This window comes from Etheostoma cragini, chromosome 12 (genome assembly GCF_013103735.1).
Source record: "Etheostoma cragini isolate CJK2018 chromosome 12, CSU_Ecrag_1.0, whole genome shotgun sequence".
Taxonomy (NCBI): domain Eukaryota; kingdom Metazoa; phylum Chordata; class Actinopteri; order Perciformes; family Percidae; genus Etheostoma; species Etheostoma cragini.
In genome coordinates this window covers 21,651,861-21,673,695 of record NC_048418.1, presented here as the reverse complement: position 1 = coordinate 21,673,695, position 21,835 = coordinate 21,651,861, and the positions used below count along the sequence as shown (strand labels likewise).

The window sequence follows — 21,835 nt, the reverse complement described above, 5'->3', positions numbered from 1 at the left end:
AGAGAAGGTGTGGGTACAAGAAAGACTGGGAAAATGGATATTTGTGGCTGAAAGGTGTTGAGGGAGATACCGAGAGGGGCTTTTTGTGACCTGTGCAAAATATCCTTTTCAATCGGACATGGAGGGGAATACGATGTCAAACGACACAGACTCACGGAGACTCACAAGAAACGTATCCAACAGAAAGAGACATCCAAATCTATGGATGCTTTCCTCCGACCTAAAAACGACTTTCTAGCTGACAGAGGGACTGCTGCAGAAGTGACGAGTGTGTATCACACTGTCCAACACGCTACATCATATCGAGCAGGAGATTGTGGCACAAAGCTAGCCCCAACGATTTATCCGGACTCGGACATTGCCAAGAGAATGGCCTGTGGTCGAACGAAGGCAGAAGCCATTGTCACGGATGTGCTAGCCCCTGCCTCCGTCGAAGACTGTTCGAAAGTCCTCAGAAGACCACTGACCGAGCAACGAGACACAACGACCAAAGGTAAAGTTAAAATTATGTTCATGGATGTAACATTGAAGTGTGTTAACTATTTGTCTAACGTTAGCTACCTAATGTCAGCTAATCATCTTCTTCTGGTATGTAAAGTCAACGTTTCCTTCAGTTCAATGAAATTGCATCAGTAGCTAACGTTAGCTAACATAATGCTGCTCATCCGTGCCTTGAGCAACATTTCACTATTTGTCGTTAGCTCCCAAACTAAACAATCAAAAGCAACTATAATTTTTGAAAAGGTATAACTATTTTATAGATATTTATATAAAATCAATAATGATCAAAACAGTAAAGCAGTACTTGTATTTTTTTAAATAATAATCTGTTTTAGCTGATATTCAGCTGGCTTTTTCTTTAGATATTTATATATAATCAATATTGATCAAAACCGTAAAGCAATTTATTGTATTTTTTATGATAATCTGTTTTAGCCAATATTTAGCTGGCTTTTCCTGTAGGTACTATTTATATAAAATCAATAATGATCAAAACATTAAAGCAGTATTTTGTATTTTTTATAATCTGTTTTTAGAGAATCTTTTAAGTTCATCCCATCGGTGTGTGTGTCTCAACAGCCCACACGCCATTCTTCTCAGTGGCTTCAGATTCACAGAACGCTGCGCGGTCAGCTGAGAGTTTTATTCAATGCGAGTACAGATATTAACTCGTATTACTCGTATACTTGTACTCGGCAAAAGTGTTATAACCGTACCGGATACTCGTTTCAGCCGATTACTCGGCTCATCCCTAGTGGACAACATTAAGCAGGCTTCAGAGGGAAAACTAACGGTGAATATGTCTTGGTTGAAGCAGACCATAATGTTTCAACCTCACAGACAACAGACTTGGACAAGCTTTAAAAAAAATGTTTGAAGGATACACGGTGTACAAACACGTGTACCGTTGAGTATACTGTGAACATGTTTTATGGAGCTCTCAGCTAATCGTAACCCGTAAAATATAGATTTTGCTCCAACTTGCTCCTTACTTAAAAACTCCCACATGGATTTGTTTTAAAGTGATGCACTTTTTTCTCAGATAAAAAGAACATATGTTAAATCACACTCTGTTCAGTGTTGTTTAACCAAACTTTAATGTTTTCTGAAAATACATGTCTTTCCTATTAACCAACGTCCTGATAACAATATAATTGCTCTGATATCTCTCCATTAGTGCATGTATAGATCCTGAGCATGTGTGTGTGTGTGTGTGTAGTTAAGGACTGTGTAAACTAACAAAGTGTGGACACAGAGTTTAAATTGTAATTTCCCCATAGGGGATCAATAAACAGATTAAATAAAATAAAATTAAATGAAAAATTAAAAGGAGCCTTTCATATGACTCAGTCTAAAAGGAATGGTAAAGTAAATATAAACAATTACAATACTGGTGTGTGCTGGTTGGGGAGGACCATGATCCTGTCTGAAATGTGAAACTGATTTAGGCATCTTCAGATCAGCTGATCGCGGGGCGAGCTTCCCGACCGGAGGCTCACTCCCCTACAGCACCCGTTCTCCCTCGCAGCTTCGCCACCACACGCACAAGCACCGGCCAAACAGCGACACGTTTTAACCGGAGGTTAGAGGTAAACACTTAGAAATAACACTCAGGGATGCCTTTTATGCCTATATCTAGATAAGTGTACCAGTACTTATCTGAACTAACGACACGATCACTGTCACTAGATTGAAAGAAAACGTTGACGTTCACTCGGTGCTATTCACTGACAGTAAAAAGTAAAGTCATTGTATGCACTGCTGCGTTGCTAAATAAAGGAGATAAATGAAGGAGACTTCCCCACAATCTTGACAATTCCTCATTTGCCCTCTCACATCTGGCACGTTTGTAATTATTCGGCTCCTGGCCTTTACTCCTCTTCCCCACCCCAGTCAGTCCCCGTAGTTCTAGTGCCAGGCTGAGACTTTGCTCCCCATTGTGACGTTATCGCCGTATTGACTTCATAAACCTGCAAATACCAAAAATGACCAAAAACTAACTTTTAACACTATTTGGAGACATTTAAAAAAATGATACACATATCTTGAGTGCTTTTTGTACCCAATAATCAACAGTGGTGGTTAACCTGCAACATGGGCTTTAACACATTGCAGTCGCCTTGTCCCATGTGCAGAAAAACACCCCCAAAGCATGATGCTATCACCCCCATGCTTCACAGTAGTGATGGTGTTCTTGGGATGGTACTCATCATTCTTCTTCCTCCAAACACGGTTAGTGGAATTATGACCAAAAAGTTATATTTTGTTCTCATCTGACCACATGACTTTCTCCCATGACTCCTCTGGATCATCTAAATTGTCATTGGCAAACTTAAGACGGGCCTTGCCATGTGCTGGTTTAAGCAGGGGAACCTTCCGTGCCATGCATGATTTCAAACCATGACGTCTTAGTGTATTACAAACAGTGACCTTGGAAACGGTGGTCCCAGCTCTTTTCAGGTCATTGACCAGCTCCTCCCGTGTAGTTCTGGGCTGATTTCTCACCTTTCTTAGGATCATTGAGACCCCACGAGGTGAGATTTTGCATGGAGCCCCAGTCCGAGGGAGATTGACAGTCATGTTCAGCTTCTTTCCATTTTCTAATGATTGCTTCAATAGTGGACCTTTTTTCACCAATTTCCCCGTAGCCCTTTTCAAGCCTTGAGGAGGTGTACCATTTTGTCTCTAGTGTCTTTGGACAGCTCTTTGGTCTTGGCCATGTTAGTAGTTGGATTCTTACCGATTATATGGGGTGGACTGGTATCTTTATGCAGCTAACAACCTCAAACAGGTGCATCTAATTTAGGATAATAAAGGGGGTGGAGGTGGACATTTTGAAGGCAGACAAACGGGTCTTTGAGGGTCAGAATTGTAGCTGATAGACAGGTGTTCAAATACTTATTTGCAGCTGTATTATAAAAATAAATAGTTAAAACCATACATTGTGATTCCTGGATATTTTTTTGTTAGATTATGTCTCTTACAGTGCACATGCACCTACAATGACAATTTCAGACCCCTCCATGATTTCTAATTGGGAGAACTTGCAAAATAGCAAGGTGTTCAAATACTTAATTTCACCACTGTATAAATGGTGTTATATTTGGAGTTCATTCATTAGGTGTTCAGGGAACGTGATTCAACTACGGTACTGGTGTTGAGTCATAACACTAACGTCACAGCTTTGTTGCTGCCGCGCCATACATTCTTCACTTGGACTTCGTTGAGAGGCAGCTAAGGAAAATGTGCCATTTTACTTCTCAAACTATAACATTATGATAGGCTGTAAAGAACTCTCTTGTAAATATACTGGCTTTATATACCGCGTTTCGTTAGTTTTTACTAACTTGTCAGTTTAACACATTAGCTAGTATATTTTTTGCTAATAAAAACTTGATAGCTAACTTAGCTAGTTAGCTGCCGAGTTTAATGTGTGTCCCAAACTTGTCAAACGTGCTGAATATGACTTCATGGTTTGTCGCTGTGTCATGTTGTTGCAACTCTTCATTGAAGCTCTGTGATAGTTTGACTCTTAATTATTCAAACTTTAGACCCAATTTAATAGCTGCACTGTGCTTTTAAGTGGAAATATTCAACATAACCTCCAGCACAAGTTTGTGTTGACTGGCCTACTCTGAGCAGCAATGTTTAAGAGGTTAAATGAAGATGTTTTTCTTTGTGTTTCAGTCTTGCCACAGCCTTAAAGAACACCTCATGACGATCGAGGAAAAAACCCCAGTCATATCTGTTGGCCACAGGGACTTCAAAAGCACCTGGGCTCATTTGATGAGCTGTTCAAGTCCCACTTTGTTTTCAGTGTGCAATATGATGATGCTCTGTCAAGCTTGTACAGATTCCTGCAGACTACTCTGTACAATTTCGATACAGGGACAACAGAAGAAGAAGAGAACACCCTCTACTTCATCGCAATGCCAAAATGTTGAAGCAGGCCCTTCAACTGACAGCAAAGTTTGCCTTCATCACACCCAAACTTTTTGGAAGCGGTGTACCCAATACTGTAGTTCTTTCTACAGTGGAAAATTGAAAGTTTGCTGTAGCTTATCATTAGGAATGCTGGACTTCCAGTCAAACTGTGTTTACTTGAGACACTAGAATATGCAGAAAATAAATGTAGCTCCCTCCAGTTAACAGACACGGACACAAGGCCTTGTTGTTCACGGGCATTCATTGGTTGTATTGTGTCGTCCTCGATGCCATCAAACATGCCGTGATAACCCATTGGCCGCGTTAACTCCAGGGGAGTGAAAAAACAAGTAACAAGCTTCTCTCCAGCGTTTCCCTCGAACTTACGAATGTAAAGCCATTACAAACCCAACTCAAGTAGTCGCAGTTAGCTCAGCATGCACTGCATGCTCCATTGCTGGTGCAACGTGAATAAATGGCTGGCGCAAACAACCCTCAGCACAATAGTTCCGCTATATAATCCCACCTAAACAGGTCAGCTCGCACACACACACATCAAAGCAAAAGAAAAATGCAGAAACAAACAAAATTTATTATGCTATATTCAAACATGATTTCTTATTAAATTAAACTATTTTTCTATGAACTTAAATTATATAACTCTCTCTGCAGGCAGCTACAATATATATCTGCGTATCTTCACATTGATACACAAGCCACAGTCAACCCCACACACTGGGTAAATTGTGGATTTCAATATCTTGTTGGCCTTATTGTATGCACATGCACTGATGAAAACATGCCAGTGTTAAGTAAAGTAACCTCTATCATTTTGCACAAAAATTTTTTTGGGGGTTGAAGATGAAACTCGTTTCCATGACCATTTTCTTTATGCTTTCCAAATAAGTGAAAACATCCCTAGAATGATTTTCGTTCTAGAAAGGGATAGATTAAAACATTTCAGATCGTTTGATGCCCAAATGGCCTATTGGCATGATTCACATTTGTATGCTGTTTTAGAAAGTTGAATTTTTTAAGTGAATGTTTGCTGAAAAAAATATTTATTTTTTTGAGTTTATTCCAAAGGCTAAAATTGTCTGTGTGTGTGTCAAAGTACATCAACCCAAACAGGGATGTAACAACTTATTTTAAAGCAGGAAAACGGCCATCACATACTTCCATCATAATGTTAGAACATTAAAATAAGTATGGATTATAGACCATGTTTTCCCCGTGTCTGTGTTGGGTCTCTGAGGATTACATAAACAACATATTTTGATTTATATTGAATTTTATTGCAATGAATATTGGCTGAGATAGTTAGATGTTTTGCTGATGTGGGGTTAGATGTTATAATGGTATAATCCAACATGTGTTCAATTTTTGCATTGTTTAGCCTAGCTACAAGGAGGAGAAACATCCTTAAGTGAGCACCATTGCTGCACAGTAATCAACAACATACATGACTGAAGACAATTTTCAGGTAAAAACATTATGCCTGATTGTGTAATAATGTTCTGTGGGAATTATAAATGTGACCGTTTGGGTGTGGGTAGGGAAGCACTAGTATTCAGGGTTGTTTATATAATTAATGGCACATAAGTAGTTAGTGAATGTGTGTGTATTTTTGTTTGGTGTTCACAATCTTCATTAACTTTTTCTGTTTTCTCTCTTTTTTCTTAGGCCAGCCATGTTTCACTGCAAACAGTGTGCCCATGAGAGTAAAAATATAAGTTTTACTCAACATGTGAAACCAAACCGCCTTTTTACCTGTGGTGTACCTGATTGTACCCGTGCATTCAGAAAATTTGCAACCTTCACGTCTCATCTGTACAGCGATCATAAGGGGTCCAAAGCTCACAGGAGTGCTTGGTTTGAACAAATTGGCACAACACTGATTTGTCAGATTGAATTTTGTCAGATTACATCTACAAATATGAAGGAGTTGCTTAGTCACGTGAAAGGTCATATACAGGAGGGCAGGAAAATAACATGTCCTTTTAGGGATTTTGAGAGTACATTTAGTGCAAAATTCACATTTGCATCTCATGTTTCAAGAATGCACAAAGATAGTTCAGTTGAACATGTACATGACTCATCCCAAGAAAGACAGTCCCAACCTCTGATTCAGCCCGAAATCTCTAATTGGGCATGATGATGAGCTGGAAGACCTCTTTTTAAAGAACTTTTCCATGTTTTACTTGAGCCTTCAGGCTAGGCTATTTTTACCAGCGTCAGTAATTCAGACTATCATTGAAGAGGTACATGATCTCTTTTCAAAACGTAAAGAGAAGAGATTATCTGTGCTTGGGGTGCCAGACATGACCATTACAAATATCATTGAGGATCTCGCAAAATATGACATATTAAAAAAGGACAACAATATTTTACGTACAGATCAGCGCCGCAAGTCATGTTCAAAAGGAGCTTAAATTATGTTGAAGCTCCGCCTCTGTACTTAGGTACAAACGACTCAGGAAAGGAATTTATTTTGCACAGTATGTGCCAATTCATGCATTCTTGGATTTCTACCCATGATGTGTTTGAGGATGTATGGGATGGACTGAAAAGGTATTGCTTGAAAGTGATACATCATCCTTTATCAAGATGCTTTTGAAGTCATCAATCCGCTAGGTATTGGCAGTGTATCTGACGCTTGGAGACATATTGCACACAACATGATCAAATATTGATCATATGCAGCTTGTCCTTCTCTGCAAGGAAAAATGACAAGTTTTTTGAACAGGACATGGTTTTCAGTCCCCTGATAAAAGATCTCAAGGATCTCGGGGACAGTGGTATTGTTTTTAGGAACGGCAAATTTATTCAAGGTTGTTTATGTGCTATAGCTGGAGATAATCTTAGTTCTCATTGTATCGATGGATAGGTGGCAAATTTCAGCAAGAATTTCTTTTTTTGTAAGTTTTGGGATATAGACAGACAAACATTTCAGTCAAGTCCATTGTCTGCTGGTTGAAAGCGAGCAAAACAGACAAATCAGCAGCATGTACATAAATTAGGAGCAACAAACACAGACTCACTGTTTGGCATGAAGTTTGATTCCATATTCAACCAGCTACATTACTTTCATGTTTGCCAGCCTGGTGTAAAACCTTGCCTAAGAAACCATGCCTCCAACTGCATCTTTTTGAGGGCATTGTTTCTGTTGATGTGTTGTTGTGCATCAACCCCTTGGTAAAACAGGAAAAACAATTCACTTATGTGGATTTGAATAGAAGTATAGGTCAGTTTACCTACCTTGGAAGTGAAGCAGATGACAAACCTTCAGGCCGGAGCTAAATGGTCATGCCGTCCAGAATTGTTGCCTGTTGAGACTACTGCCTCTTTTAATTGGGGACAGGATCAAGAATCCTTGTGAAAATGGTGTTTGGAATTGGATTTTTCTCTTCAGAGAGATAGTTGCTTATTGCCTATTGTCCTTATTGAGGAATCCAGTCCAGAGTGGAACTTTTTCCTGGCCATCCACTTAATCCAAAGAACCACTATCTCTGTTACTATCCTGAGCTCATACTTCAGTTTGGACCTCTCATATCACAGTAAGCCCTACTTTAGCAGCACTGGGGGAGTTGGTACTGGCAGTGGAAACAGGGAGTGTTAACCAGATCTCCTCTTCAGTTCATCAACGAGGAGGAACTCCGTGCCAAAAAAGGGGAAGCGGATCCTTGAGGTTTTCAGACAGAAGCCAGCAGGGACTAATGCAGATGAGGTGAAGGGTATCCTAGAGATGTACAGCCGAGAAGAAGAGTGCGATCTATGGCCGTGTTATGGGTAGGTTGGACCCGAACACAGAAACAACACAAGCACACAGACAAAAGGTAAAGAAGAGGTTTTAATACAACATAAAACACACAGACGAGAAGCAGGTGGTGGTGGTGAATGATGGTCACACGGAGCGGGTCTGAGGAAACGGCAAACACAGACGACGGACACTGAGATAGGAACAAACAAAGTTAGTCAGAAGCAAGGTTTAGAGATTAACGCGTACTAATGACAGGCCTAGTTACCACGTAGGGGGTAGTACAAACTGGCGCCGAAGAGGTGGTCGGCCCGGGTATATATACTGTGGTGCTGGACTGACGAGGATGGTTAGCAGCTGGAGCTGGATTGATGAGGATGGTTAGCAGCTGTGGAGCTGGATTGATGAGGATGAGTTGCTGCTGTGTGGAAAGCGGATGGCAGAGTCTGGACACGCCTCTGGACCAGGTTCCTCAATGGAGTCCTCTAGTGGACGACAGTAACACAGACAGACACAGGTCGGCCATAATCCTTCTGCTTATGGCACACTTCAAAGAAACACCTGAGGGACTGTGAAATTATTATATTATGAAGTTTTTTAAAATGATATTGGTATGATGTTACCAACAACAGTCTTGAGCTTAGAAAATTACTTTAAATTTTGAATCTATTTTTCATTGTCTGTTGGCAACAGCAGCTGACGTTGAACAAACACTACAGCTTCCTGACTCTCCAAGACTAAGGCTGAATCTCATTTCTCTGTCTTACCCCTCCCTCTAGATTTCGTGCGTGCACTAGAGACTAAAGGCTGTCCCAGTACTTATTTTGATCAAGGGGTAGGAGTGTATGGCCCTTGAAAACCATAGACAATGAAGGAAATAACCTAGGGAGACCGTGATCTTACTTGTAACCAAGGGGTAATATACATTGCACAAAAGGTAACAATGGCTGCCGGATCAGGGTGACCAAATGTCCCCGGTTTTTACTGTGTGTCTATCAACAGTGATTGTTAGAGTGCATGTCAGTGAATAGCGCGGATACACGCTTAACACCACAAGCGGCCACGCTCGCCACCCGGCGGTAAAAGGAGAGAAAGAAAAAAGGTTCTGGAGGATAGCCAGTTGAGATCGTGTGTGTGCGTCCTTGATAACCGTAAGTCGTAACTTATGTTGTCAGTTAATGTATTAATTTATAGTTCTTGTAGATTTAAATTAACAGTGCAGTGTTGGATAGACAATGTCGTACTTCAACTGTAGGTACTTTTAATTGAGTATTTTCATTTTCTCCTACTTGCCTATTGTATATTTATCTATTTTATAGCTTTACTTTGCATGTTAATATAAATTTTACACAATATTATGAATAATTTATGATGTATTAAAGTGTATTAAAGAGGAAACTTTATTGATCCGGTGGTGAAATTCACAAGCTATTGCTGCCAAGTCAAGCTTCCGGTGTTATTTTGGTGAAAGTAACTCAAAAGTAATGCAAAAGTAGTGTTATGCATTAAAATTGAGAGACAGTATTATTGTAATAGAACTTATTACTCTCAAATGACAGTAACTAGTAATCTGTAATTAACTTGCCCAACACTGCAGATGAAGAATACAAACAATGTTTATATACTTCACCTGCTATTCTTCACTTGCTAGCTAAATTGTTAAATAAGTTAACCTAAAAATTTAGCTAGCAAGTGAAGAATTCCCAAACTGTTTATATTCTTTACCTGTTGCATCTGGCTGTTGATTCGATATAACAGCAATTGATGAACACCCTTGCTCCCTTTGTATTTTAGTGGCATTATTTACATGCTGAAGTAGCTACACTGCATTTAGATCATTTAATTAATAGTAGCTTTTAGCTATTATTTTTGCTATAATTCCTATAGACAGTACATGGTAGGTTTTACAATGTTATTTGTTTCTTTGCAGAACCATAAATGACATTGTTTAACATAATTAACATACTTAACATGGCATTTATTTAACATGATATTTATTGAGTAATTAGTTCACAAAATCAGTCAGATTGTTCTGCTTTGGTCCTTGTAGGGAGAGTGGAAAGGATGGACGGGTGGAAGACAGGACAGGCAGACTAGTGAAATAGATAAAAGCAAGAAAGGACAATGTGAACTAAGGGAAATAAGAGTGAAGGAATACAAGAAAAGGAATACAATTGAACAGAAGATGATAAGAAAAAGTTAAAAGTGCAAAGCCTACAGTCTGTCCAAGAAAAGAAAATATCAGGTTAATGACAATATACTTAAAGAATTTCCATTTCTACGGCCAGATCATGATGAGGCAATGGCTTTCTGTCCACTCTGCAATTTCTCTTTTACCGTGGGTAGTGGAGGAAGAACGTCTGTGGTAAAACATCAACAGACAAAAAAGCATAAAGCTGCCATTATTGCCCGTGCAGGGGTACCTACATTAACAACTTTCTTCAAGAGGGTAGGGCCTTCTTAAAAGCAGTATGAATTAACTGTACAGGAGGGTGTGTTTGCTTACCATACCATCAGACACAATCACAGTTTCAGATTGAGCAGCACTGAACCGGACGTTTTCATGTGCAAGAACAAAGTGTGACGCCATAGTGACAAATGTATTTGCACCAAGGGCCATGACACAGCTAACCCACAATCTTGGCCAGGCTAACTTTGTGTCTTTGTCCATTGATGCATCAAGCCATGGGTATGTAAAGCTTCTGCCAATACTTGTCAGCTACTGCAAGTTGTTTGATGGCAGTACTTAAGTTGAAACAAATCATTTTGTTGAAATCAAAAGAGAAACTGCAGCAGAAATTGAAGAGGATATTCTTGTGGTCGTCCAGAGACATGGTCTAGAGGCAAAAGTTGTGGCCTTATCTGCTGATAACAAAAACAAAATCTTTGGAAGAATTAACAAGGCAGGAAGGGTGAATGTCCACTCCAAGGTCAAAGATTCCATTCAGCGAGAGGTGATTGGCCTGTATGCCCGGCACACATCATTCAAAACATAGCACGAACTGCACTAGCCATGGTTCCTCTAGATGTGGAAAATCTCCTCACCAAGGTCTTTGGCTATTTGTTTTTTTATGATTTATTTATGGAATTTTGAACATAACAGATACATAGTACACCTAATCTATAGAATGAAACCAATACAGAGAGTCAATCTGTGACACAAGGTATTAACAGGTATATGATTTACACCCAGTTCCAGCCCCCCATCATCCCCCGCAAAGAGACATCATTGAGGTTAAATTAAATAGGGTAAAATGGGTCATGATACAGATAAGCAGGGCAATAGTAGTCTGATATGTGTATGTCTTTACATATATACACTAACACACGGAACATGAACGCTCACACGCTCACAAAGACAAACAAATAAATAAAGCAACAACAAAAAATGAAAACAAACAAAACACCTACTGTGCTAGAAACTAGTGCTTATGGGGGGAGGACAAGTAGTTGCCTAGACACCAGGGTCAATGTCTAAATGGAGACACCTAACATAATCTAGGAAGGGTTGCCAATTTTGACGGAATTTCCATTCTGAGAAGCGAAGAGAATACTTAATTTTCTCTAATCTCATAAAGTGAAGCGCATCCTTTATCCATTGTAAGCAGGAGGGGGGGCAGGGGCTTTTCCACCGCAAAAGAATGGCACGTCTTGCTAGCAGTGTAAGAAAGGCATCAAAATAGGGCGGCAGCGTGAGGCCAGTAGGTAGGACACCAAACAGGGCCAGCAATGGTGAGGGGTGAATATTGGCAGATGTGATGGCTGAGCAGGATTCAAAAACGCCTAACCAAAAAGGAGTAAGGGCAGGGCAAGACCAGAACATGTGGGTTAGATTGGCTGGGCCTTGGTGGCCCTTGTCACAGTTTGGATCGATGTCATGGTAGATACGGGGAAGCCTACTTTTAGACCAGTGAACTCTATGAACCACTTTGCACCGTAACACTCCGTGGCGAGCACAGACGGAGGATGAGTGGACTCGACTGAGGGCGTATTTGCCGTCGTCAGGACCTATGTCCTCACCAAGCTCTGCAGACCAAACCACGCATCATGTTGTCTGACTTTTGAGAAGAGTATTGTACAGTATTGAAATTGAACCTTTTAGACTTGGGTCAAAACCGACTATAGTATCAATGAGAGTAGGGGAAGGGAGGGAAGGGAAGCCAGTAAAATATTACGGATAAAGTCCCTGACTTGCAGATATCTACAGAAATGGGTGGGTTTTAGGTTGAATACCTGAGTTAGTTGGTCGAAGGAAGAAAATATGCCACTGATGTAAAGCTGTTTAACTGACACAATCCCTAGGTCTTTCCTGACCAAAAAAGCCTGGTCAATAACTGACGGAGTGAACAGAAGGTTAGAATGTACTGGGGCTAGGACAGATGTTACCTGTAGCCCAAAGTGCCGCCAGGTTAATGACAATATACTTAAAGAATTTCCATTTCTACGGCCAGATCATGATGAGGCAATGGCTTTCTGTCCACTCTGCAATTTCTCTTTTACCGTGGGTAGTGGAGGAAGAACGTCTGTGGTAAAACATCAACAGACAAAAAAGCATAAAGCTGCCATTATTGCCCGTGCAGGGGTACCTACATTAACAACTTTCTTCAAGAGGGTAGGGCCTTCTCAAAAGCAGTATGAATTAACTGTACAGGAGGGTGTGTTTGCTTACCATACCATCAGACACAATCACAGTTTTTTTCTGCAAAAAGAAAGTTCTGATGTTTGCAGCCCAATAGTAGAGCAAAAAGTTGGGTAGAGGTAGGCTGCCCAGGAGTTTAGGTTTTTGTAGAGTTCCTTTTTTGATTCTCTTGGCGTGTTTATGCTCTACTCGTCGCTATAGCACGTTGGGGGTGTAGTCTTCCTAAAGTTGAATCTTCTGCTCCCTGTAGAACAGGTCGCCCCGTCTGCTAGACTCACAAATGAGTAGGTACTTAACTTGGAAGCGATGAAGGCGTATGATGAAAGGCCGTGGCCTATCACCCGTAACAGGCTTGGGTGCGAGGCTCCGATGGGCACAGTTGAGCTCCGATGAGCTGTGTTGAGTCTGCTGCCATTCTCAGAAATTTCCAGACCAAACTTGCTGCAAGGAGTGATGACACCGTCCTGCCAGTGATGGCTAGAGGTCTTCTGAGAAACCTGGAGGAAAATGGTGCTACCACAAAAGAAACCTTTCTGGTGTTTCTTTGACACTGCGGTGAGGTACTTGGATGCATGGGCAAAGCATGTGGATGACCTCCATGACTTGAACTGTCTACTTGTGAAAAAGCAGCCTCAGCGATTGGAAATTGAAAAGGCAGTAGCCACCAATCAAAGGAAATGACAATTGATGAAGATGCGACACCTCTCACTCAGAGATGGAGAACAGTAATAAGCCATTTCAAACTCACTGAAATTCCACACACCAACCTAGCTAAATTGGCATCTGTGGTAGTCTGTTTACCAGTAAGAAATGCTCCAGTTGAGAGGATTTTCTTTTTGATGAACGATGTGTGGACTGCAGAAAGAAATCGTTTCACAGTCTGTACCATGAAGGCCCTGCTCACAGTGAAGGCCAACTTCAACCTTCCGTGCCAGGACTTTATGGAGAAGCTGGCCAAAAACAAAAACTCCTTAGAAAGATAACACTCCACTGAAAAATACACAGTTTAGGATGCATCTTTCAGAATTAGGGGTGGGAATCTCTGGCCACCTCACAATTCGATTCCAATTCAGAGGCCAACGATTCCATTCTAAACCGATCATCAATGCGACACAACCATTTTTTTTATTTACAGTTCCATGTGTGATTTAAAAAACTATACATATAAATCTGAGTTGTTAGATTTTCACATATTATATATTTCATGCATTCGTCACACAAGTTTTAATGAAAGGTTTTGTCTACTAAGGTTTTTATTGTAGAGTCATTCCATGCTCAAAGATGCATGTGAAAGTCACCTTCTCTCACATTAATCTTCCATGGCAGAGGCTCAGTCATGTTTAAAGATGCAGAACATGAAACATGAGGTGGTCAGATTTCATGTAATGAAGTATGTATGTACTTCATGTGTTTTGCCTAATTATTTTATGAATGTCTTATTTAAGCTTCTTAGTGATATTAATACAAAAATATGAAGAAAAAACTATTCCAGCTGTGTGTGCATGGTTACAATTCTGAAGTGTAAAACAGTTCAGGCTACTATGTCTAACACTACTTGCTTTAGAGACATCAAGACGAGCTTTACCGTTCTGTATCACACAGGGACGCAAGAGGACACACAGCAGCTGATCAACTTTTGGGCTGAAAACTAGCAGAAGTTTCTTAAAACATGTGTTCATGTTGTAGCCAGAGATGGCAAAAGAACTCACTTCCCGTAGTTAAGTAGAAACACGGACACTTGTGTTAATAAATACTCTGGTAAAAGTTAAAGCACTGATTTAACTTCTTTACTCAAGTAAAAGTAACAAAGCACAGGCTTGGAAAGTTACTTGGCCACATTGGCCAGGAGTTACTCTTGATGCCTTCTATCCCTCTCAGATAAGAAAGGATGATTGGGAATGTCTCGCTGCTTATTTGAAACTGGTTAGTGAGGACCAGTGATGGGAATAACGGGGTTTTAAAGTAACGGCGTCACTTTTTTCAGTAACGCGTAATCTAATTGATTACTCTTCCCATCTTAGTAACACCGTTACCGTTACTGCCGAAAAATGCGGCGCGTTGCTATAATTGAAGCTGTTTTTTTTATCAGACTTTCGACTCTAGGACGAGAGGCAAAGACTTTTTTCTTCCTTGGTTAGTGGGCAGGGCACGAGACAAGTGCATGAATGCTGTCGATTGGCTGAGGTTGAGTAAAATCTCTAGTTAAGCCAATCAGAGGTAGAGTTGGGCAGGTGTTACCCCACTTACACAGAACGTTAAGGTAACGTTAAGGAACGTTAGTTTATAGTTCTCTAAAGGCTAGTTAGAACTAAACCAAAAACTAACGTTTATGGAACATTCCCTCAGGGTTTTAACGTTCCCTAAACGTTAAGAGAACCAACCAACTGTAACGTTCTTCTGTTCTTCATCATAGCAAGAGAATCTATTTATTTTAAGGCTGATATCAATTTAGATTAAAACAATATTTTGTGCTTGACTTCCTGTTGTTAAGTGTATCAGTGAAAATACTTAAATCAAATATCTATCATTAGAACGATTTTCAAAACTAAGAAAATTCACTTCTTTAATTCAGTTTACAAACCAAACCGTTACAACCCCACACCAGTAGGGGGGCCTCTGCTCTGAGGTAACGATTCTAGTGTTTGATGATAAGGATAAAGCTACAGGACCAACCACACTGCACAGCTTAGCAAGCTCACAAAAAAGTAAGTGAAATACTTGGAATTAAATTCTTTTGCTCGTATGGCTTTGTTAAATTCCGGTTCTGATCAGGTTGACCAAAAAGAAAAGTTTGTCTGAAGTGAACAACTGACTTTACTACTAACTAACTGACTAAGTTTTCCCTACTCGTTGCCATCTTGCTATGCTAGTCAGGCAGTGAGTTGCTTAAAATCTTTTCTTTTTAGTATACTCTTGGTGCACAAACAATGTTCTCATGCTGAGTTCATGTGTTGAGCCCTAGGTGAGACATGGAGCAAAGTCTCATTGTGTTGAGCCTTCTTAATTTTGATTTTTATGCTATCATAGAAGGGCCCCTAGCACTCCCATTCAAAAGGCAAGGCGAGAGTTGTGTTTTAATTGGATTATATCTTGCACTTTGTTTGCTGCTGTGCACGACATGTCTGCTTTGTCGCATCACATAGGAAAAATGTGTTGCTCACCTGTTGTTCAATCTCATCTATTGAGATCAATGTGAGCTTTCATATTCATTTCATTCTGTGATCGTTTGTTTCTGAGTTACTTCTCCTAAGAGTCCCTTTGGAGCAACACACAAGCTAAAAAGAGACAAGACACCAGTAAAACAAAGGAGGTTGAATTGAGAGATACTTGAGACGTGGGGTAAACAGAAAATATCTCATAATTGTATATCCCTGATCTCAATTATGTCTTGGTTATTTGAAGGAGAATTAAAGAGAATAACATGAGATGAATCTGAGACTTTTATGAGACAAATCTGAGTATGAGCCTTAATATGGAGCTATAACGGTGGCAGTAACCTGTAGTAGTGAAAATAAAATTTGGCATTGAAACTACAAGTATTGGCACTGAATAATGTTTGACTGAAAAACAAAAAATCTCAAAATCTGATAATTTTGTTCTATTTTGATATTTTTGATTGATTGATTACCTAACATGTTTTTTTTTTCAATGAAAGTTTTTTTACGCTGTCAGGATTTTTACCATGTCACTGATCAGTTTCAACTTTCTGTCACTGAGGATGGAGAAAGAGGGCGCGATTTACATATAATTTGCATACTTGTGAGTGTGACTGTGCGCGCCTAGGGCGCGCCACTTTACCTGGAAAAACTGCCTTGAGTCCGTCATCCTCACAGATTCCTGTAATCACTGTATATATACAGTAGTGTGAAAAAGTGTTTGCCCCCTTCCTCATTTCCTGTTACTTTGCATGTTTGTCACACTTAAGTGTTTCGGAACATCAAACCAATTTAAAAAATAGTCAAGGACAACACAAGTAAACACAAAATGCAATTTGTTAATGAAGGTGTTTATTGTTAAAGGTGAAAAAAAATCCAAACGATCATGGCCCTGTGTGAAAAAGTGATTGCCCCCCTTGTTAAAACATACTAAAACTGTGGTTGTCCACACCTGAGTTCAATTTCTCTAGCCACACCCAGGCCTTATTATTGCCACACCTGCTCACAATCAAGACATCACTTAAATAGGAGCTGCTTGACACAGTAAGGTCCACCAGAAGATCCTTAAAAGCTACACATCATGCAGAGACCCAAAGAAATTCAGGAACAATTGAAAAAGAAAGTAATTGAGATCTATCAGTCTGGAAAGGGTTATAAAGCCATTTCCAAAGCTTTGGGAGTCCAGCGAACACATGCAATTGATATGAGTTGATCAAAAATTGTTATATTTATTGCTGATTTGAAAACTATTTACATGACAGCATCAAGCTTCAGATCAATGGTGTTGTCATAGTAGCAAACATACAATATACAGAACGTTTTGCAACAATGAATACAACACATTCCGTTGCAATTATGAAAATGTAATGAACAAGAGTTTTCATACTCAATATAACTTTCTTTTTTTAACTTTTTTTTTTTTGGTTCTTTTTTTTTTTTTTTTTTAGACAAGGTGTGTGTGTGTGTGTGTGTGTGTGTGTGTGTGTGTGTGTGTGTGTGTGTGTGTGTGTGTGTGTGTGTGTGTGTGTGTGTGTGTGTGTGTAAGAGAGAGACACAGAGAGAGAGGGGGCGGGGGGGGGGGGGCACCGTACATCAGAATGCTCTGACATTACCTGACAGACACACTGGATAGGTTATGTGTCTCCCAGACTTCGAATGAAGCTGGCATAATTTCAGGATTCCTTTTTAGAGTAGCCTGAACAAGAGAACAATTTGCCTTTAACAGCCTGGAAAATAATTAAATTATACCATTTATTAGACTTTATAGGCTTTATTTTTAAAATCCTACATCAGAATGGTCCCCAATTACCTGAGTGATCCAATGGATTTGTAGTGTCTAACCCATAATTTGAATGAACCTGGCATAACAGTAGGAATCCATTTTAGAGTGGCATGAAGGAGAGCTAAATATGCCTTTAACAGCCTAACAAAAATTGTCAATATAGCTTTGCTTTGAGCCCTTAATTTTAAATCTTACATCAGTATGCTCTGACATTACCTGACAGACACACTGGATAGGTGATGTCTCCCCCAGACTTGAACTGAAGCTGGCATAACTTCAGGATTCCTTTTTAGAGTAGCCTGCACAAGAAACAAATATGCCTTTAACTGCCTGCAAATTATTTAAATTAGACCATTTATTAGACTTTCTAGGCTTAAACTTTAAAATCCTACATCAGAATGATCTGAAATTACCTGTGAGACACACTGGATAGGAGTTGTCTCCCCCAGACCTCGAATGAACCAGGCATAACAGTAGGAATCCATTTTAGAGTAGCCTGAACAAGAGAAAAATATGCCTTTTGCTGCCTGCAAAATATTTAAATTATACCATTTATTAGACTTTCTAGGCTTACATTTTAAAATCCACATCAGAATGATCTGAAATTACCTGTGAGACACACTGGATAGGTGATGTCTCCCCCAGACTTCGAATGAAGCTGGCATAACTTCAGGATGCCTTTTTAGAGTAGCCTGATCAAGAGAAAAATATTCCTTTAACAGCCTGCAAAATATTTAAATTATACCATTTATTAGACTTACTAGGCTTTATTTTTAAAATCCTACATCAGAACGGTCCTAAATTACCTGAGTGATCCAATGGATATGTAATGTCTAACCCATAATTTGAATGAACCAGGCATAACAGTAGGAATCCATTTTAGAGTGGCATGAAGGAGAGAGAGAGAGAGAGAGAGAGAGAGAGAGAGAGAGAGAGAGAGAGAGAGAGAAACCCTTGTGTGTTCCATCGGGTCAGAGGGACACATTCGGTTTATTTGACCTTTTGCATTGACCTTCGGGTCACAGGGACCCACGTTGGTTTCCATTCATGTCACGTCTACTACAGCAAACCCGGCCCTTCCGGTCTCTGGGGACCCGTCCTGCGTTTGAATGAATTTCACCAGTACCTCGGCCTCGTCGGTGTGGGTCTCACAGAGTTGCATTTAATAAAAAAAACCTAAAAAAAAAAAAGACCAGGGTAGAGACGACGAGGAGAACGTTGAGGATGGCGACGAGGAAATGTTTTTGTCAAAAGACAGCAAAATCGAATGGTCCTCAAACGTATCACGCCAGTGGCCCCCGAGCCCATTGCCGTGCCACCGAAAGAGACACAGACGAACTAGACCGAGGCCAAAGGGACCGAGACGGCCAACGCGCTTCTGCTCTCCGCGTTCCAGCTGTTTGTCACGCAGCAAATAGAGAAAACAGTGCTGGCCACGACCAACCTCGAGGGCCGCAGGCGATACGGCAAGTCCGGCGAGTGGAAAGCGATGGACGCCATGGACCTGCGAGCCTACCTCTGGCTTCTGATCCTCACGGGCGTGTACAGGTCCTGCAACGAGGCCTTGGAGAGCCTGTGGCACGAGGAGAGCGGCAGAGCCATTTTCCGCGCCACGATGCCGGTCAAACGTTTCCACTTGTACTCGCGACTGCTGCGCTTCGACAACCGCGAGTCGAGAGCCGAAAGACTAGCCTCGGACAAACTGGCGGCCATACAAGACGTGTGGGACGCGTGGACGCGCCGGCTGCCTCGCCTCTACGACCCGGGCCCTGACGTGACAGTGGACGAGCAGCTGGTGCCCTTTCGAGGTGGCTGTCTTTGCGGCGTGTGGTCTTCTTACTGTTGTACCCATTGTACCAGTTGTAATTTTGTGTGTGTCTGTGTGTGCGTGTGTGTGTGCGTGTGTGTCTATGTGTGTCTGTGTGTGTCTATGTGTGTCTGTGTGTGTCTGTGTGTATGAGGATACTCTTAAACCTTTCCCCAGGTCGATGCGCCTTCCGCCAGTACATGCCCTGCAAGCCCGCCCGGTACGGACTCAAGTCGTGGGTGGCCTGCGACGCCCGCTCCAGCTACGCGTGGAACATGCAGCTCTACACGGGCAAGTCGGTGAGCGGCACGCCCGAGAAGAATCTGGGCTCCCGCGTGTTGCTGGACGTGACCGAGGGCCTGAGGGGCCCGCGCAACGTGACGTGCGACAACTTTTTCACCTCCTACGCGCTGGCCCAGCGGCTGCTCGCCGGGAGGCGCCTCACAGTGGTGGGCACGATGCGCAAAAACAAGCCCGAGCTGCCGGGGCGTTGCTCGCCACCAAGGGCCGTGCTGTCTTTTTGTCCAAGTTCGCCTTCACGGCCACCGCCGCTCTGGTGTCCTACGTGTCCAAGAGGCACAGGAACGTGGCGCTGCTGAGCACGCTGCACACGGGCGACGAGCGGGTCGGCGCCGCAGGCAGGCCAAACCCGACATTATCCTCCACTGCAACAGCACCAAGGGCGGCGTGGACAACCTGGACAAGCTCGTCGGCACGTACAGCTGCCGCAGGAAGACGGCGAGCAGGCCCCTCGCCCTGTTCCACAACGTCCTCGACGTGTCCGCCTACAACGCCTTCGTGCTGTAGCGAGAGCTCAGGCCCGAGTGGATGCGCAGCAAGCTCAACAAGAGGAGGGCGTTTCTCGAACAGCTGGGTAGGGCGCTTGTGACTCCGCTCATCGAGAGACGATGGCATCTGCCTCGCACGGAGGCTTTGGCCGCGCTCGTCAAAGCCGTGGTGGCGAGGTCCGCGGAGGCTGCGAGGTCCGCGGGGGGCGGATCCGGCGTTTGGCGAGGCCGAGACAATCGAAACGACGGCGTCAAGCCGAAGCTCAACCGAGACCGCAGAGAGTGCCCGGCAAGAGGAAGAGGTGTCAGCTCTGTCCAAAGCCCATGGATCGCAAAACGCACACCGTGTGCGGCTGCTGCGAGAGATACATCTGTGGGAGCTGCACGCAGGCCTACTGCGCTGAATGCGTGAGGCCGTAGCCTGTCGTGGGTAGCGGCGCCGGGTTGGCCGTTGAGGTAACGCTGCAAAGGGAGAAAACAAAAAGGAAAAGAAAAGGAAGACAAGCAGCGGACAAAGGGACGTGTGTAGTGATGCGTGGCCCGCAAAGACGACAATGAACTGAAATGAATTGAAATGTTCCTTGAATCTATTCTGAAAAAAAATAAATAAATACACAAGCAAATACAGCAGGGCAGTTGACGTGAGATTATACATGTGAGAGTCCCCGCGGACCCGGACCAAAGGGGCAAGTGTGACAGAAAGAAAAGTCAATACACCGAAAAGGGCCCTGTGGCAAAAAAGGATATGACAAAGATTGAAAGTGGCAACCCATGTGGGACAATACTAACTGCAACAAACTAAAAATGTGCCTTGACTCTATTCTGAATACAATAAAGAACCCTTTGGGATACTTGTGCTGTGTGAGATATGAGTTGAAAAATATATACACTGTGAGCGAGCAAAATAAAGGGAACAAATAATAAAATAAGTAAACCAGGGCATGTGACGTGACATTATACACACGAAGTCCGGGGGGGGACAATGCGAGAATAGTAGAAACCCAATAAACTGAACAGGTCCCCCGTGACATGCAGGACAATACAAGGGTTAATGAGACATGTGGGTGATGTTGAAAAAGGCCTTCAAAGGGGGGTGTTTTTAAAATACAAATCCAATCACAACATGGTCCAAAAGGGCTCACCACAACAACGGGTCGAAAAGCATCCCTCTCTGTTCTCCTTTTCGGTGACTTGGGTGCAAAACCCAATACACTGAACAGGTCCCCTTGACATGAAGGACGATAGAAGAGTTAAAGATAAATTTAAAAACATTCAGTCATCACAGCTCAGACCATGAGATTCTACGTCGTATAATATGAGGCCAGTTCACAGGAGGATTCATTACGAAATAATAAGGTATAAAGCTAATAATAAAAAATGTCCTAGGCACGGGTCCTCCAACGCAAATATATATATATATACACTCACCGGCCACTTTATTAGGTACACCTGTCCAACTGCTCGTTAACACTTAATTTCTA

General features: G+C 41.9%; 1 protein-coding gene across 1 annotated transcript in view; it reads left to right on the top strand.

Annotated features, from left to right (window-relative positions):
- The window catches only part of LOC117954059 (piggyBac transposable element-derived protein 4-like), a 21,519-nt gene extending 1,146 nt beyond the window's left edge, over positions 1-20,373 (top strand). The window contains exons 3-5 of the mRNA XM_034887529.1: positions 19,156-19,567; positions 19,744-20,094; positions 20,141-20,373. Coding sequence (XP_034743420.1) covers positions 19,156-19,567; positions 19,744-20,094; positions 20,141-20,373 — 996 coding nt within the window. The remainder of the gene's footprint in view (positions 1-19,155; positions 19,568-19,743; positions 20,095-20,140) is intronic.
- The last annotated feature ends 1,462 nt before the right edge of the window (positions 20,374-21,835 follow it).